General features: G+C 42.8%; 1 protein-coding gene across 3 annotated transcripts in view; it reads left to right on the forward strand.

The window, feature by feature from the left end:
- Positions 1-19,922, forward strand: part of cadm2b (cell adhesion molecule 2b) — a 144,262-nt gene that overhangs the window by 110,527 nt on the left and 13,813 nt on the right. For all 3 annotated transcript variants that reach the window (XM_035153492.2, XM_035153493.2, XM_035153494.2), the window contains 3 exons: positions 3,817-3,966; positions 15,047-15,199; positions 15,934-16,071. In XM_035153492.2, the coding sequence (XP_035009383.1) occupies positions 3,817-3,966; positions 15,047-15,199; positions 15,934-16,071 (441 nt within the window). The remainder of the gene's footprint in view (positions 1-3,816; positions 3,967-15,046; positions 15,200-15,933; positions 16,072-19,922) is intronic.

Raw genomic sequence — 19,922 nt, forward strand, 5'->3', positions numbered from 1 at the left:
AGAGGCTATAGCTTTAAATGATGTCAACAGCTCAAGATGGCCGCACCCATATCACGTGATGTTCAGGTTTCATTTGGAGGAAGTGGAGACCAATTAATGTTTAGAAAAAACATCATTAAAAAGCTTGGATTTGATTTGAGCTCAATTTTTACTTCACCTCAATGATTATTTCATGTTTTTTCGTCTTGACCTCCACTGAGATCCTGAGGGAGACAGAAATATCAGTGGGACTTATCACATATTGATTTTTTTCTTTTTCTTTCACCATATCACTTCATGATATTCATGGAATAAAGGAGTCGTCGGAGTGGAGGAAAAAAAAGAAAAATGCTAATGGTTTTCATGTTTTTAGAGAGTGGCCAGTTATACTTTCATCAAGATTTCTCAGGTCGCTCAATCCTCAACTCACCTCTTCACCGTCATGGCAGCCAGGTTGTCAGCTGTCTACTGTAAATACTGTGGTCACCATTGCTTGGGGCCTTGACTGAAAAATAAGTAGCTCGCCTTGGGATTCAGTAAAATGCATCTAAGTGCTGCAAAAAGGGTCCAGCAGGGGCCCGGTATTGAAATCCTCCAGCCTGTGGAGCTGATATACTTTGTGTTTAAGGGATGGTTTGTCCTGGCATATTGCAAAAGTGCAGTTTTATTCCTCATTTCATCACTGCACTCCACTGAGTCGTCTTGGATCATCTGTGGAGCAGACAACCTTCACACCTCTTATTACTTCTCTCAGAACTGTTTGTTCCCTTTCACCGGGTTTTTGCTTTTATGGGAAAATACAGACATGGCGAAACATAATCTTCTCTAACTTGCCTTCACCTACAGAAGCTTTTATTGTAGCCGTCTTATCCAGAGCAGTGTTGTGTTGTGGTTGAAGGACGGGCCAATTGTTAAAGACCCTGCACACCCACATACGTTTTTAATTATTCAAACCTATTTATATGCTCAGGTTTAAGATTTATAAACCCCTGTATGTTATGATGTTGTTTTGTGATGTGTCCTGTTTCACTCAATTAGTGTTAAAACTAATTTAACCACATTTTTGACACATGTAATACTGATGACAGGATCAGACAGTGAGGCAGCTAAATGATATTCAGCCATCATTCATTTTATTATTTGCATTTTCGTCCTTGACAGCCTGAACAGGCCTGAATGTATAGACGTCTTTTAAAAAAGGTCTAATGAGAAAAGAATAAAACTAAGTTGTGGCTATACGATGGATGTGCAGGACCTGTAACCCATAAGAACCGTAGACTGTACAGTATATAAAGATATTTTGACCTCTCAAAAGTGAAGCCATTACAGCTTGATTGCCCCCTAGTGGATGGCTGCAGTATAGGTCATAAACCCCACCTCCTCCATGTTGTCAGATGGGACAAAGCATGTGTCAAATAAAGTTTTTTCCAAAGATAGTTTCTGCCACTTTAGTGTAGTTTTTATTTCACTCACGTATGCTCAAGTTTTAATTTCTCAGTAATTTTGGTTTGGATTTGGTTTTTCTATGCAGTAAAAAAAAGGGGTTGAACTTTGTGATTGACTGACTCACAATTGGTGGAACGCGTATTTCAGCTGGACCTTGATGCTGCGGCGCCACTTCACGAGACTCTGGCTCAAAATAACGTTACAAGCAAAAGATGGAAGCACCGTCACGTGGAGAGATGTCATCCATCTTTATTTACAGCCTGTGATTGTTAGTGAAAGGTTCTACCATGTGTATCATGTCGAACCATGTTGTCTGGTTGTGACCATGGTAATTGTCAAGGTTCTATTGCAGTATTACCGTGTTCGCTACAAGACATGAACCCTTCATTACCCTCTTTTCAGGTTTTAAAGTGCCACCACGTGTTTTTCTACAAAATGTGCCACACGTTAAATCACGTAGTGGAATACCCCTCCTGTCACACACACCAGAACATATGCTTCTTTAAAGCGAGGCCGGTGCACCGGGTCACGCAGCGTAGCGGTGTCCTTGGAGTGGTTTGTGGTTCAGTAACTTTCTTGAATATTGTTTGGCATTGTACTGTAAAAGTAAAGCCAGCTGCCCCCCAATCACCATCTTAAAGAAAAAAGACAGTGTGTATTTGGCACTGGGGATTACGTCTCCTCGGAAAGGACTGCACTTGCTCCACTCTACACTGCTACAGAATGTCAAGCCAGTGGAATTTCATGAATGCATTAGGTGAAGCCCAGTTAGCTGCAGTGCACCCAGACCTGCACTCGCACTTCTGTGAAAACAACACCCACGACATGGCCCTACTTCTGATTAAGTGCACAGCCTTTATTGGCCTCGCAGGTATAATTAAAGCAAATGTCAGCCACAGGTTGTTGTTTTTTTTTTCGCCAAAGCAATCCTACACTCCCCCAACCGCAAGAGAGTTATATTCATTACTGTTTGGATTTTACATTCGTCCCATAGCATTTCTGTGAATAGTGAGGAGTATACACTGGAGAGACGGTGGGCTGGATGAAAGTTGAAAACTTGCAGATACTGACAATAACACCTCCACATGGTTTCCCCACACACAAGGCATCCACTTCCCTTTTTAATGTAATGACATATGGTTTTCTGCTGACACCCGGGCCAACTCCATCTGAATTGTTGTAATGATGATATGATGAAATGGTGGCATATTTATTATTATGGTGTGGCGTGATTGGATGCAATGAGCAGGTAAGTAATGTGCACCGTTTGAATCCGCCTCCCATTACTATTTATAGTCGGCCTCACCTTCACCTCTGGCTGACAATGGTCTCCATCAGGACAATCGAGGTCAAGGAAGGTGCACAGACCTTTAACTGTCCCGGCCTCCTCTTCTCCCCCATGTGAGCCGGACTAATGAGGCAGGCAGCTGCTCCCTTAGCTGAAATATCCCCGTGGTGAAATGTACCTGGGAGAGGCAGCGACAATGTCACCTTCGAATTCAGGCACATTACAAGTCAAAACTAAAGCAGACGTGTGAAATCAAGAGAAAATATGTTCAAAGATTAGCTTGAGGAGAGCGAATCGTTCAGAGGCAAATAAAAGCCCATTCAGCTTGAAGCGTGAACTCCAGCAGAGAGTTCTCCAAGGGGCCGGTGTGGTCAGGCTCACATTAGCCTAAAAACATTGTTTCCTCACACAATCCCCTGCAAAGGAGTGTTGGTTTTCTAGACATCTGTTCCTGGAGCTTGGCAGAGTTCAACAAAATACGGGCAGGATAGAAAAGCTTCGGCGGTGTAATTAGGAGACTTTGCTGAGACGACAAGTACAAATGTGGAATAAGAAGGTAAAATCCAGCAAGGCCGGGTGATTAGGCCTCATTTGGATGTCTTCTGCACACTGTGACGAGCGGCTGTTTTGGGGCAAGGCAGTCGCTCGGATCGAAGGCCCACAGTGTCTCGGATTATGTGTCAATTTACCACCCAGCTGCAGCTCTAGACTCTACAGCAGAACATGACTACCTCTAATTAGGCCATGCTACCAATTAGGGCCCTGCAATAAGGCAGGGAGGAAGGCACTCTGGGAGAGTAAAACCCACCATTGTTTCCACCGTAAAAAAAAAGACCCACGGTTTTCTGGCTACAACAGATGTCGACGGCTGGAGTCCATGTCAGCCGGGCTCCCATTAAGCTATCTTTGGTTTACTGTGATGTAATGAAGACATTAATGTGATTGGGCGATGATGATGACAGAACATTAACTCTGAGAGGTGTCAAGTCTGAATGGTGCACTAATGTGACTCGATGAGAAGACGGCAGCAACCGGTCCGGAGCAGGCGACGCCTTATTCATGCCGCAGCCGTGACCTCAAACTGTGTCTCACTCTCCCCACAGGTAGCCAAGGTCAGTTCCCCATAACTCAGAATGTGACGGTGGTGGAGGGGGCCGCAGCCAACATGACCTGTCGTGTGGATTACAATGATAACACTTCCCTCCAGTGGTCAAACCCTGCACAACAGACCCTGTTCTTCGGGGACAAGAAAGGTGAGTGATATTCCCGGGGATAATGGCCGTAATGATAAAGTGATGAGATGTGATAAAGATGTCTGAGCCAGATTACATTACTACGGGAGTCCTCTTCATTAAATCTTCACATTCTTAATGCACAAAACTGTCCCTGCCCGCCCGCCTGCGAGAGCACAGCTTCACCGAGTGCAGGGAAAAGACGAGGAAACGAGGGAAGTGCATCTCTCCCCTTATTGTCGAAGCAGAGTTTTTAATGAATTTGTGTCTCCGCCGTCGTCCCACGGCACAGACGAGGCAGAGAGAGGCTGTTTTTGAATTGAACTTCTGTAATCACGCAACACTGACAGTGCTGTTTACAACACAGCAACGCCTGTGGATTGTGAGATGATTTGGGTTAATTAGCATTTCGGCTGCCCTACATTTATGTGGCTGTTTGCATGTCACTCTGAAGAGGAGGCGCACTGTTGCAACCTCGTGAAACAAGGCCCGAGCCTGGATGAATTATAATGTGCTCTCGCCAGCCAAATCCAATTTAAAGGTGACAAAGTCTGGAGTTGATAAATTGGAATTGGGGTGAAAGGGGGTGTAGCAGTGGACCGGTCGTGTAAGGGTTGGGCGGGGGAGGGCGTTCATCTTTCAGTGTTTCTCACAGCATATTACCCATTTCATTTATGCTGTAGCTGCTAATACAATATCATTGGTTCAGTGATTGAAGATGAACTTTCCCTTTGAATAACAATTGATGGAGAGAGAGAGGGAGAGAGAGAGGGAGGGAGGGAGGGAGACGCCAGAGTGAACCAGCAGAGGGAGAGGCTCAGCCTGGTTTGAAGAAATACCTTATCCCTCACAAGTGATTGGATTTAGCAATGAGGTCTAAGGTGTTTTATGAGATGAAATTACTTCCAAATACAATTAAACAAAAGTTACCTGAATCTTAAACAGATACTCTGGTGTGAGTGTATTTAAACTCACGCAAAAGCCATTGAGCCAAAGCTTTTTTTTATACATTTTGCTGTATTCTCTGGTGTATAAGAGATGTAGTCTTTTAATATTTTACTTTGCAGAACCAATTCTGAAAGTCACCGTATTCTATCAGATGAAAAAAAAAAAAAACCTCACCTTCACTTCTTTGTACTCGTTGAAAAGATAGTAACACATGATGAATCACTTTAAATCTTTGCTTTTTCATTCATTTCATTCGGATTAAATGAAGCCAGTCAATTGCGTTTTCACATTTGTCATCCGCTGTGAATTTAAAGCTCGTATCTACCTGTAAATCTACGGTGTCAGCGGGTAAGGAGAGCCGGGGCGAGCACAATATGCATGAGCCGCCGTGCCCTTCTCCAGCAGCCATTTATATTGCATGACAGAATCCTTTTCCCGAGCAATGCGGATGACAAAATGAATGTAGTCCACTCGGCAGAGGTTGCCAGGGCTAAGTGTGGGAACACTTCCTCTCCATCTCCTCTTAAACAGCCAAATGAAAAGCTTCATTGGCACGACTAATTCGATGCCTGCGAGGCCATCAGGAGAAACGGGAGGCGTGGAGCAACACGAGCTCCATGCGAGGAAGAGGGTGGGACACCTGGGAAGAAACCTCCGCTGTGCCAAATCACCAGTTAATTGCTTGGCAGAGGGCTGCAACTGTCCTTCTTCTCCGGGTTTTGTGGTGCCTTCTTGTAGGGGCCAATGAAAAATGTTAGATTCAACCTTAGGCTTTCTTTCAGTCCGACTGCAGGCTGGCCGAGCGGGAGGCAGGCTGTTCTCTCCCTCTGATGAACAGCTGGTCGGAGACTGTCACCGAGTCCATTCATTCCAAGCAGCCTTTTTTTTTTTGTGTTTTCTGCTTCTCGGTGTTGAGATTTTTGTTTTGTCTGTAGATAAAATCTGTCCGGTTGCTTCTCGTGCACGTCCATTCCCTCTCTCTGCCTCACGAGAATCCCCCTGGGTGACCATAACAGCGAAGGCCATATGTTTGCATCTGATGCACATGCAAGTTTCCCCCGCTCTTTCTTCACAAAGGTAGTCTGTCATTGTGCCCGTGTGAGCCCAAGGAAATTCAGATTTTACAGCGTGTTTGTGTGATTTTCCCGATGCTCGACACACACGAGTAATGATGATAAAAATACATCTGCCGGTCCCGTCTTAAATTAGACGAAACACTCTGTAAGGCACTTTTGGAAATCTACTCCTGCTCTTTTCCTCAAGCTCTGTATTAAAGATAAGGGCATTTGTCTGGATGTGTTTGGAGTTTGATATAAAGTAGTGAGGCAGGAAAAAGGATATTAAAATGACCTTTTAAATCCTTTTGAGCAGCGACGGTGGAGTAAAGAGAAACATCTTTAAAAAAACACACACACACACACAAAAGCCGAATTTCTGTTTTATATCAATTGAGTTTGACAGCTGCCGGGTAAAGTAAGACTAAATCTGATCTTTGCTCCAACTATAATTTGTTCCATTTTAATTCAGGTCTGGCAAATGAGTATATGAGGGGGGGAAAACCCCAAAGAGTCGCTATTACATCCAAGGAGAAAAGGGATTTCTGTGTCTTTCCAGAATTTCAAAGACACTGAAGACCATTAATCTACTTTAACAAAGCAGCAAGAAAAGCAAAGCGTGTGTAAAGTGTATCTTTTGCATCAAACACGACTCTTACACAAGTGCCAGAAATGGAATTCCTGACAGAATAATCATTAAAATAAATTAGGTTGTTAGTCAGTGCATCCCAACGCTGTCACCTCTAAAGTAGCAGTTTGTTGAAGTTTAGTTTTCACACACGAGCGTCTGGACCTTCATGTCTAAGCTTTATGTCTTTGTAACATTGTCAACATTTGGTCTGATTAGTTTTGGTTTCATAATGTAGGGAGCGCACCAAAGACTTTTATAACAGACGTATGTTCTTTCTTCATTTTACGCACGTGGGCTACGTCTACGTCTTTGTAGATGTGCGTCTGTCGGACATCAACGTTTTGTCAATTTCTGCTGCTGTATTCGCAAACTTTGAATAAAGTAGTAGTCTTTACGTTTGAACGGAGAGAATGACTGAACTATTTTACTTGATTTTGTTGCCACTGTAATATCATTACGATGACAAGGCCAAAACACTTGATGACTAAAGTTATGTCCCTAACATCTGGTGGTGGTCGCTAACACCTGCTACTGGTAGTTGGTAACTTAAATTGTGAAGAGGACCTTCAAACGTACAAGGGATATTCACCACAATATGTTATCTCTACCAGCAAAATGAATCTCATCGTCGTTTGAACATTATATTGTCTGAGACGAAGTCTAAAAGCAATCCTGTGAGACGCTTCTGCTTCTTTTCCTTCTCCTGTTGTCTCAACTTCTGCAATTTTTCAGAAAATTCAAACTATCAAAAATACAAAATGTTGTTCCACTGCAAACAAACCAATCATCTTTAAAAGACTATGATTAAAAGAAACAGACACTTTGCACACCTGACGATTGACCCCAGTATCCTCCATAAGAGAATTTGCATCGCTGTGCTTGACTTGGACTCAAAACCCATAAACATGGGTCATTTGAATCATTTGCAACAACAGTTACCATGAATGACGAGCCTACTCCAATCAACCGGCAGCAGAATATGGATAACAACTGTGCATTATTATTCTCTAAACCTACAGAACATGACCCTGGCAGTGCGTCCTGCTGTCGCTGATGTCATTTCTCATCAAAGGCGTGGAGGGAGGATAAGAGATGTGGATGCAGGTGCAAGTCAGCAGGTCACGGCTCAGCAGCTCAATGTATCATAGGTGATAGTGTAAACAATAAAAAAGGGCCCCTGTCTCATCCTCTCCCATTACATGCTCAGTCAAACCTCGTGCAGCTCCAGGAGAGTGTTAACCTTGCAGGATTCCCAAAGCCGATCCATATGGGTTGGACTGTCTCTGCACATTTGTCTACAGTGGAGTACAGCCCTCCTCTTATATCATGCCAGCTGGCTCCCTGGCATGCTCCTCCTCATCCATTATGTATATCCGGGTCTTGGTTGATTGTTGCCACCTCCGAGGCTTCAGTCTACCTGTGCACTATACAGCCACAGACCTGGGACAACGGAGATAGATTGCATTAATAGCCAACACATCATTCATACATTAGGCCAATTAATGGGGACGTGTTGAGGAGGGGGGGGGAGCAGCTCTGTGGTGGGCATCCCCGATGAATAAATCAATTTGGACCATATGTCTTTTGTAGAATTATCCCTTTTATAAGTTGCCGGTTGTTATGAATTATTATTATTAGGGAGCGGGACAATTCGAGGACAGAGCCGTCTATTGCTGTCTTTATTATGATTTACTTCACTTTCTGGTTTCTGTGGGAAAAGGATAAAAACCAACGTAGGGATGCTGCAGAGAATGGTAATGACATTTTAGGAGGCGCGCGGGATGGAAGCAGAATCTTTTGTCAGATACGGTGAATATGAATAATGCAATTAATGGGAAGTTACAGCAGGTAGCATGTCAAAAGCAGATAACAAATAGTTCATTTGATCTGCAGCTCGTGCTTGTAGGGGGGGGTAGGCGCATATAGTATATACACGCACGCTGTGCCAAATTACACTTCCCTTTTCCTCGTCTCAATTTCATCTCTCAGAAGTTTGCGGTTCATCATTCATGACATTTAATTGGGGCATTCAGCCCGGATCATAAAGGTCACAAAGCGAAATTGATCTTAAGTGGCTTGTAGTAATCAAAATGCTGTTATGTGCTAAACGAATGCTCTAATGTGAGCATTAAAACATTCATTAGCTTCAGAGAATGAAGGATAATTACAAAGGATGCAATTACTGGAGTGAGCACAGTTGAAGCGCATTAAAAACATCCAGTCTGGTAAACACACAACATTTGACGGTGGTTCTGTTGAGCATAGTGGACGCCTGCTCCAGCTCAGTCTCTGATGTGTGTGAGTGGATCTGTCCTCCGTTTGAAATGGACTTCATTTATATTATTATTATTATTATTGTTGCTGTTATTTGGATATATATTTACATACAAACTAGAAAATATAATGACAAAATAGAGCGTATAGGAGTAGCCGATAAATAAATTCTCATATTTCGGTAAATACTTAATAAAATCAGACAAATAAAGTCGTAATAATACAAGAACAAAATTGTAATATCAATAAATAAAGTCCTAATTTGACAAGAATGAAGTTGTTATAGTATATGATGAGGAATTGTTCCCTTCTACTTTACTATAGGTCTCACACATAGCGGAATACTTGAGAGTTTGGCTCATCAACATCACATTATCATAAGTGTCAGGACTTTGAAAAGAACGTGCAAGAAATGTCACATTCCACAGCAACAACCACATAAACTTGGAGGAAATTGCCTCATTAGTGGAGGACGGAATACTTGGTCATGGTCGACTGTATCGTTGTTTACATCTGTGTTCTATTCAAAGTGGTTTTGTATTGTCTCGAGAAACAATAAAAAAATAAATAAGATTCCTGCTTATTCCCTGAAAAAATGTGTTTTTACTAAGTCTCATAATATGGTTTTGTTTAATAAGCTTTGATTTTATTCTCTTTATAAAACTTTTTTCATGTCATATTACAACTTTATTCTTGTAATATGACATCATATATATATAGAGAGAGAGTGACTGCTCTGTGACAGAATGTAGAAAGGGTCTCATGGCCACAGCTAATGTCTTTCTTCAGGGACTAATGGAGTTTTAAGTGTACTGGTTACCTTCAGCTTCACTGCAATGTGAATCTGCCATTAAGGCACAATACACTCAGATATGATCACTAATGGGAAGAGCTGCTCTTGTGCGATACTAAGCTCTGGGCCGCACTGCGCTCTCATGTATAATGTACATACATTAGCTCTTTAGAATTATGAAGAATGTGTTGCATTAAAATTCCTTTAAAAAGTTTTGACATCCTCTTGAAAAATGTGCAGATCCTTTGTGCAGGGGGCTACATCACTGTTATGTGTTGTACTGTGATATATCCTCACAAACCCTGAAGTGGGTACCAATGCATTGTAAACCTATAGATTCAGGGAACCCCCACTGGCACTTCTTTTAATAAAAAATTAAATTTAGAGAATGTGAAAGAAAAAGGACTCAAAGGAAGGAGGAGAAATCCCACAGTGTACAATCAGGATTATGTCAGTGGGCTGAAAAATGGATGGACAAAAATATATTCACTCTCATTATTTACCACTTGAAAAGAGGACATAGCGCGGCTGCTGGGAGAATTCCTTCTTCTATCCTTTCCTCCTTCAGGCGCTGAAAATGAGTCCAATTTGAGGAGCATCTGCTCTGTGGGATCTCTGAGAGTGCGGGCAGTAACAATGGCCCTCTGGAACGAGGCCCTTTCCTTCTCTTAATTGCAGCCACATGTGTGGTGGGAAAGAGCCCCCTGCCTGCACCACTAGCCCTGGAACCCGTCCAGAATCGCCCACACAGCCACTGAGCGAGCACAGCCAGCAGCAAACACACTCTAATTGCAAAGAGTGGAGCCCCTGGCTGGAGAGTGTGGGGGTGCGCCAGGGCCCTGTGTTCTCGCTGAAGGACAGCTAGTGCTTTCACATTCCAGGACTGGTTCAAAGTGGTTACAGGCCATACAGAAAAATGGCCAAATGACGACACTCTGTATCGCGGACGTAACGCGGTTTGGCCGAACCCAACAGCCATCGGCCTGTTTCCAAGACTAATGGATAGATGTGAAATCTCCTTTTCTATCTGGATTGTCAGGAGATACTTGCATCAGAAGTATCGGGTAACATCTGCCTGCTGCTCGGTGGAGGGAGAAGGTGACTGCCATGTGATAAGGGCACTTCCAGTTCCCCCTGCTTCCAGTTTCATCTGGACAGAGGAGCTGGAGCCACCGAGCAGTCGGAACAATGCACCACATTGCAGTAAATCTTCTTAACAGCTGTTTTACATGTTAAAACAGGATCTCCGACATCTAACATTCAAATAACTTCTCAGGAAAATGGACCGAGGTTGTTAAAACTGAATCTGATCAACGTCAGCCTTCTCGGGAGACCTCAAATAACTCTTTCACTGACATGGTCGGTCGAGCGATGGACTATCAGGGGAAACAAGGCTAACATTACTTTGCATCAAAGGGCCATAGCAACAGTATCCCTTGCCCTGAGGGGGGAGCCGGGGTGTCAGTTTTACTGATTTGAGACAGCCTTGGTAAGGCCTCCATCACAGGAGATGTACTGCGCATTAAGCTGCCATGCTGCAAGGCTGGAGCACGCACAAGGTCAGGGCGCAGATTTATGCCTCCTCCTAAGCAGCATGAACCGCACAGGACCTATCTAGGGTTTGGGGGAAATGAACCTTTTCATCACATTGATTTCCTAAAGCACCTGGGGAAAAAAAGCTTTGTCAGCCGCTGGCATTTGGGTCTGATTGTGACGGATCTGCCCACATTCTGGGCCCCTGGCGTGAATTGGATCCTGGTGCTATGGTTTCCCCGGCCATATTCTGTTAGAGTAATAGATAACACTTGTCTTTGGGTTATTCAAACCTTTGTACATCTCGTTCTATCAATATGTCATTGACCCGCATGCTTTCCAGCGCCACTGGCTGTCCAGGCCAAAAATGCATCATTCAAGTCCATCTTTTGTTTAACTGTAAGTTGTTTCTCGGCCCTATACTTCAAACTATTCCAATCTGTATTCAAGCCACTGAGTTTTATGGCACTGGGATATTTTTTCAGTAGATAAAATGAGGTGCAGCCTATTGGGTACTTTAAATGTCACTTGAAATTATTAGTGCTCCGTGGTGTATGTGGCCACTGTTTGGTAATTAAAGTGATCCTCTACATCTATAGAGTATCAGACAGTGCTAAAGGCTTTTTAACGTTGGTAATTCCTGTGAACAGTTGCTGTCTTCAGCTTTATTTCATGCTAGTTTCAATAGAATTTATTTGCTTTAAGCTTCAACAAAGAAATAAGAGAAACTTCTGCAGCATAATCCACTTGTCCAAGGTCCATCGAAAAATATTGAATGCTGCTATCTCCCGCATTCAGAGCCAGAGTCTGCACAGTAGCGGCCAAGGGATCATGGACCAATGCCGATACAAGCAAACTTATCAGAAACATGAACAAACATCAGTGTGATATAAACTAGTTAAAATGGCAGGAACCATCTTTGAGAGAAAGTTATTTGAAGTGTACTTTGACTGTTTTGTTTTAGACCAGGTTCCATCTGCTAACATGGAGGAGGACAGGTTTATGGTCTGTATTTCGGGGCAGCCACCAGGGGGCGATTAAGATGCTTTAGATTCTCTATTGAGGAGCTGTCATGTCGTCCATTTTTATGTAAAGTTTATGTCCATCAGTCATATTTTTGTTGATATGTGATTATAAAAGGAAACACTGGAGGGAAATTTGAGTTAAATTTTTTATGGTCATTTTTCTTCTCAAAAATCAACATTAATATCAACTACCTTATTTTATGCTCACAGCTTTTGGGTGGAATATCCCTTTAACCGAAAGATATCAGTTTTCCTTGAACAGATCCTTTTTTAGTAAACAGTCGTATCGTTTATCAGAATCTCAGAGATGCTTGTGCATCGAGGAACGGGGGGGGGGGGGTTAAGAAGAGGAAAAGTCGGTCTCTTCCTCCTCGTCTTTTCTCAGCCCCGTAGCAGAGATAGAGGGATATGGGGGAAGTACAGTATGTCATCTTGTCCAAAGCTTTGATCCTCTCAGCCGGCGCTTTCATATCTTTTGAGTTCCTGTACAATGTTTGCTTAGACCCCCATCACCTCCCCAATGCATCCATCCACCAAAGCGTTTGCTCGTCTCTGCCTGAGCCTCTGGGCATTTTGCGGCTCTGTAGTGAGGATGCTTAACTACAAAGAACATCAGGCAGCTTTGTTTCAGGATGTGCTTCGCTACAGTACGACGACCAAATGTTTGTATTAAGCCCCATAGCAGATAATAAGCTGGAACTCCGAAGGCACAGCTTGTTATTAAATTTTAATTCTGGCTTTGACGATTGAATTTATTTACGCTCGACTTTATTCTTGGATAACAAAGAGTCTATAAAAAGAAACTTCTCAGGGCCATCAATATCTTTATAGCCAATCTTTATCTTAATTTTTTTCCCTTTTTAGCACGTGTGTGATTATACGATAACGATCGTCAAATGTTATGGTGTAATTGTAGCTGAAGAACGGCGTTGTTGGTAATGACCTCCGTCTGTGTAAATCTAATAACCATTTCAGCCAATCTAATTTAATTGTGTATCACATGGCTGCCGTGCGCGTTTATCACCGAAATCAAATGGGAACGCGGCCGGTGATTAATGATTTTCATAGAGTTGTCTTCTTTATCTGCGGAGGACGCCACTTTGCATTGACCACGTTAATTAAATCCTAACGTGCACCCACTCCTGCCGCATTTTGCCAGATTTGCTTTGGTTGTACAATCCAATATAGTTCAAATTAGCTGAGATGAAAGAGTGTCCGGGGAGAGGGAGCCGGCCAGGCCTAAAGGGACGGAGGATTAGGAGTGTGTAATTCACTCGATGAAGACTCTCCCTCCCTGCCCTCCGTGGTCGCTCCGCTGGTGGGAGCAGGTGATTCTGAATTTCAAATTGTATGGGAGATGACAGGTGCAGGATGACCTTTCTCAGCCGGGGCTACATGGTTTCCCCGGGTTAATGAGGGAGTAGTCACATCTGAATGAGCAGCGGTGAAGGCGTCCGGTATTATAGGGAAACAAAAGGTTTTGTTTCAAGCTGTGTGGGTTTCAGAAATCTCACGGTGATGGTAAACGTGTTGCTGACCTTCGTAGTGGTTGTTGATTTCTACTGTGTGTACTGTTGCTGTAGCAGCTATTTAATTAACGTTAACAGTGTTGTCTATTTGGTTGAAATTGTTCTCCCAACTTTTTTGATGCATGTAAAGATACAACAAATAAATGAAATAATGAAAAAATCAAATAATCAAACTGAGGTTCAGTGCAGTAAAGTGTGTTCCATGGTTTTGCAATAGTTTGTAAATATTACATTTCCAAAAGGGTCACAATACACTTTGCTTCAAATAACAATTGTGACAAGAGGAATTTTTAAAACAGTAACACAATATGATTAATTTGATATAAACTCTGTATTGTATTAATGCTCATCCCTTGTCAGTATGTAATAACCTTATCTTTTTCACTGTGACTGTGGGATATGAGGTTTTCTGTATGGGATGCAGAAGCTTGAGCCTTTCTGCAGCGGCCGCGGGGTCAGTTCTGTCCGTCCATCACTCATAACTTCGTCGAACTATGACTGAACATGGGAAGCTTCAAAGGTGCCACTCGAGGAAAAATCTTTCAAAACCACGTGTGTTATTTTTGCAGAAATTTAGGGAGTTTCAATGTGCATTTCCCAACAATAAATCTGTTTTCGCAGACAAATTCTAAAGGATTAAAGTTGCTGGACTGCAACAACAAATTTATGGCGATAGATAGGGTGGGGGGGGCTCACCTGGGCACTTGAGCCCTCCTGGCACGGCCGCAGGTTCGAATCCGACCTGGCCCTTTGCTGCGTGTCTGCCTCGCTCTCTCTCCCTATTTCACGCTCCCTTGTCCTATCCTAAATGTTGAAATGTCCAAAAAAATATATAAAAAAATCGTATCTCTGTATGTCCACGCTAAGGTTTTAGTATCAGTGTTCAGGGTGAGAAATGTCAGAGGCAGAACCATTTGCTAAGAGTGTTTAAGTGAATGTAAATCAATGCCTGGGATGTGGAATGTACCCTAAATAAATATTGTAATCTAGGACTATAAGCTCTTTGTGCTGCTACGCTTCAGTGCGTCCCCGCTGATACCTTCTGTATTCTCACTGACTGTGAATAAGACTGTCAGCCTGGAATGCAAATCTCACGCGAATGTTTCAAACCATTGGCCACGGTATGTGTTTCCTGCATTTGACAAACAATTTGAAATAACTGAAAGTGTATTCGACCTTGTTGCGGTAAAGGTCATCTGAATTTCACATGGCACCGGCTGAATCTGCCCCCGTTAATGAATTCCTTGTCTCTTTTTCTTTTTGTTTGTTTGTCTGTTTGTTTCCTGTGCTCTCTGTGATTCCCCCCGGTGCAGCTCTGAGAGACCACAGAATCGAGCTGGTGCGAGCCACGTCGCAGGAGCTCACCATCAGAATCGGTGACGTCAGCCTGTCAGATGAGGGCCAGTACACCTGCTCGCTCTTCACCATGCCTGTCAAGACCACCAAGGCCTTTCTCACTGTTCTGGGTGAGCACGTCCGTTTTGGCCCAGTCTCCACAGGCCAATTACTCGTGGCTAATTCCTCACGTTCTTGACAGCGTGAATACCTGCACCTTTTTTTTTTTTTAAATGATAGCCCATTGCTTTCCATCGCCTTGTTACTTTGCGGGAAAATAACATTTCTGCTTTACATTTTACCCTTTTCTACAAGAATAAAGGTTGACAGTCGAGCCTGCAAGATAGTAGTGTTACCACATTTTTATTTTCTGCCAAGCAGGACAACCACAAATACTCAAATAGTGAGAATATGTTCACACCTTTGTCAGACAGGTGTGCTGAAGGATAGTCAACACTCGTTTTTTACATTTCTTTGTCAAGAATCTCGAAGGCTGACAGGAAGATAGCAGCCGCAGGAATCTGGATGAGTTATTTATTTTTATCTTTATTTAATAAACATCCTTTTTTATTCTTATTTATTGTCAGCCATCGTTTTTCTTTCAATAGAATTCATTTTGGGATTTTTTTTTGTCCCACCTTTGAAAAATAAGTTTGTGAAAAAGCCTTCAGCAAATATTCAATTTGCTCTTGTCACCAAGATAAGAAGGCATGGATATCAGAAAGTGAATTCTGTCATTCAGTAAATCATTCTGAGTTGTCAGAGGTATACAGGATATTATAACTCTCTGGGCTGTTTTCTCATCTCTTTATATACATGTGTATGTTCAGTATGTTGCTTATGATTATAGTTCCCTGCACCACAGGAGTACCGGGACGGCCGGAGATCACAGGATTCACCAAGCCGGCCATGGAGGGCGACGTGATCACCCTGACGTGCACCACATCCGGCAGCAAACCAGCTGCCAACATCCGGTGGTTCCGAAACGACAAGGAGGTCCAAGGTAAGCGTGTGCTGTGGATTGCCCAGGGAATCGTCTCCTCTTGACACTCGCCCCCTGTTGGAGACCTCATTACTGTCAAGTCATTCCTTTGTGCTCATTTTCATGCCTTGCTCCACCGGCTGTGCTCAAACGGTGCCATGATTCACGTGGCTCGCAGCCGGCCCGTGCTACTGCTGTTGTGGAGTTTCCAAGTTCTCCTTGTGTCTCCGTGGGTTTTCTCCCACAGTCCAGAGACCTGCAGCTTCGGTTAATTGGAAACTCTGTATTGCCCATAGGTGTGAATGGTTGTTTGTCTCGGGATGTCAGCCCTGTGATACTCCATCTCTCGCTCAGTGTTAGCTGGGATTGGCTCCAGCCCCCCAGGGACCCTGGATGGACGGATGGACGGATGGCGGATGGACGGATGGACGGATGGACGGATGGACGGATGGATGGATGGATGGATGGAAGTCTTGGTCTTGTTCTTGTTTGTTAAATCTAATCTAATCTTTGTTTATAAAAACCCCAAAAACCCAATGTTGAATTTAAAATGAAATCAAACACAGAACAGTATCATATTATAACCTCCATCAAGGAAGTTATGTTATTGCCTGTTTGTTTGCTAGTTTGCAGGATTATGCAAAAACTACTCAACCAATTTCCATAACATTTTGCGGAGGCTTGAGGATGGACCCAATAAACATCCACACATTCCCCACTTTCCTTAACATTGTGAGATTCTGTGTTTTACAACAGTTTCATTGATTTCTCAGATCATATTTCATGGATCTTGATTAAAACAAATCATCAGAAATGTTTATGGGACTGATCTTTATGCAATTTGGTGCAGATCCAAATAAAAGCCATTCTAGTTAAGATAATTGAACTAGCTAATGTTTGAAACGTTTAACTGATAAAAACATTTGTTGATTATTATTCTTTTAATCGAGCAATAAACTCATGAACTGACTAATCATTAAATGGCAAGTTTGTCACGTTGGAGAATTCATATGTTGGTGAAAGGTCATTTGAAGAATAAGAATAATAAAAATTGCATTCTTGCACTTTGAGTAAATGCTTTGTGCGTCGCATTAGGTTCAAAAGACCACAGGTGATCATTTATCTTATGGTTAGAAATTCTACGCAGCCCTTGACACAGTTTGCATGTGATGAATCGATGTCGTCGGGCTTCCCATCCGCTCTCGACAGCCATGTAACCATCAATCCCTCGGTAGCTCCGACTGAGTGCTTTATTTTTTTTACGCAGAGCGGCGATTAGATTAGTCACACGAGTCAAAGACGATACAAGAACGCACGGGAAAGGCAAACTCAGGGAGGCCACGTAGTTTCACCCAGACGGTAAAAAAATACCCCAACAGGAAAAAAGGAATTAGGCAGCAGGTGCAGTTTAGCTTTCTGTACTTTCACTTTCTTATATACCTCTTCCCCAAACTGCCTGAAGTTCTTTTTATAGCTTTTATCTCCATCTCATTTCCAGTTTAAAAAAAAAAAAAACACAGATAAGACAAAAAACATAAAAAAATGAGAATGGAATGTTTTTTCTCAATGTGATGGCTGAGGTAAGCTGTGTGCAGCTCTTTAATGTAATGGAGCCTGCTGCGGAGACTGGCTGTGACAGTTGCTCTTTATTGAAGATTTGCACCAGAGAGCTTTTTCTTGGTGGTTCTGTCTGTGTCGGCCCAACATGGCATGATGATTGATGGGAGAGGGGCCGGGATATGAAGTTTTCTTGTTGAAATGACATGCACGTAGATTCCTGAAAGGCCAGTGGAGAGATGGCACGCGGCATCTCAACCAGACACGCCGTCCATCTCGAGAGGCGCTGAAATGATCCATTTCTCTGCCTTGAAATAAACCTTTCAAACTTCAAAACTTTATTCTTAACATTTTGGAACATGTCCATTTAAGGTAAAATGCCAAAATGTAATCCCACAAAGTTTAAGTGATGACAAAACAGATCCAGGAGAGTTTGGGGTCCTTAGATTCAAACTGATCCCCCTTCAAGAAACACATGATAAACCACATCATTCCAATCTTCCATTTTTTTAATCAATAGAATAAATGTTACTCTAAATATACACAAATCATAGTAAAGTAGTAAAGATAGAGTACAAACGTCTCCAATGAAACCTGTAAAATTATGCTTTTGGCAGAAAGCTAGCATCCTTGATGTCGTTGCAGTTTCCCTGTACATACAAGATCAAGAAGAATTAAAGGGGGTTCTCACAAAATAGTTATTGCTTTAAACTAACGTTACAAGCTGGTTCCAGGGGCCCCCTCCCAGCTCGGGGGCCCACCCTGTTGCAACGGCCATGCACATACTTCCATTCACATCCAACTCCCATCTTCTGTAGATATCAATAATAATACCTCCATCCCACCGTCAGGTCAGCAGGAATCACAGGACGAAAAACAAAAGCATGATTCCCTACAATTATATTTTACGTGTGAGGCTGCATTGACATGTGATGTGTGAATTACCCGTCTACCCCACGTCTGCCCTTAACTGCCGCCTCGTATACAGATGTTCTTTCATTAGTTTTACTCGTGCGCGGCGGGTTTTTATTAAGCCGCTTGGGCAAACAGCCCCGATGTGATGCATCTCCGAGTCAAAGAGAGAAGAAGAACAAAGGCGAGACTGGAAGGCTCGACTTAAAAAACTTCATTTCCATGTCAAAGTGTCAAACAGGAGGAATGTCAATCAGTGCTGCAGATCCAAGTCTTTTTGTAGGCGCCGCTTTAAAGCGCTGTGCAGCGGGAATGTGCTGGGAGCAGCATGTTTTGCCATGGGTTCTTGTGCGGTGGATCATTGCCGCCAGTGTCTGCTGTCAGTCAAATCTATCCCCACCGGGGGACCAGTCTACAAAGCGCCGCGACGACAGCAGGTGCGATAGCAAAAACATGTCATATTTATTTTATGCTCTGATGATTTGTTTTTCAACAATTTGTATTAGAAGCACACGGCATTACAAACCTCAAAATGCAACTGTCATCCGGTGTCAAGCAATTTGTTTGCAGAGTATAGAGCCATACAAATTACTTGTGTCACTGAATGACAGCCAGGCTTCAAAATTGTAATCTATTGAGGAACAAAATCCACCCACTCTCCCTTTCTCTGCAAACACAAAACGGCCTATATATTTATAAGAGCCCGAGCTGCGGGGAAAAGAAGAGTCACAGGTAGAATTTCAAGAAAAGAAGATCTTTATTCACCCAAAATGAAGAATATGACACTTTTGCAAAATGTTCAACGAAGACACAGGGCCATAAAAAAGTCAACTTAGCAGAACTAGAGTCAGGCAAACTTAGAACCATGTGACAGTAACTGAGCCCAGCAACGTTTTAGGCATCTGAGGCCAAAGTGCGTCACAGTGTCCCGTTTTAACGTGGCCGACAAATGTGTCCATCACATGCGTCCCTGTGTAGAAAGTCCAAGTACACATCGAATACACTTTTGTGTTTCATTTTTCCAGTGAGTTTGCTTTTGATTAGATATTTAAGGCTATAAAAACCGAGTGAAACATCATGATTGATAGCTAAGACACTCACCATTGGTTAAAAGCATGTTTTTGTGGGACGTCGTTACCGAGGCTCCTCGCCACGATCACCACGGCACAGACTCTGTCTCCAAATTACATTAGAAGAGCAGGATGGCAGCACTGTATTCTATTGTATTTCTTTTTATTACAATGGGGGGAAGTGGAGATCTGTTGCATTTAGGTGCGGATGTGGCTGTAAAGTGCTTTGAGTCGTCAAGACTAGAAAAGTTTGAGATTATTACAGCCCATTCACATCTGTAGATTTTTCCAGGTGTTTATTTTTCTATTTTATTCATTTATTTGGTTTATACC

Source organism: Hippoglossus stenolepis, chromosome 4, assembly GCF_022539355.2.
Source record: "Hippoglossus stenolepis isolate QCI-W04-F060 chromosome 4, HSTE1.2, whole genome shotgun sequence".
Classification (NCBI taxonomy): Eukaryota; Metazoa; Chordata; class Actinopteri; order Pleuronectiformes; family Pleuronectidae; genus Hippoglossus; species Hippoglossus stenolepis.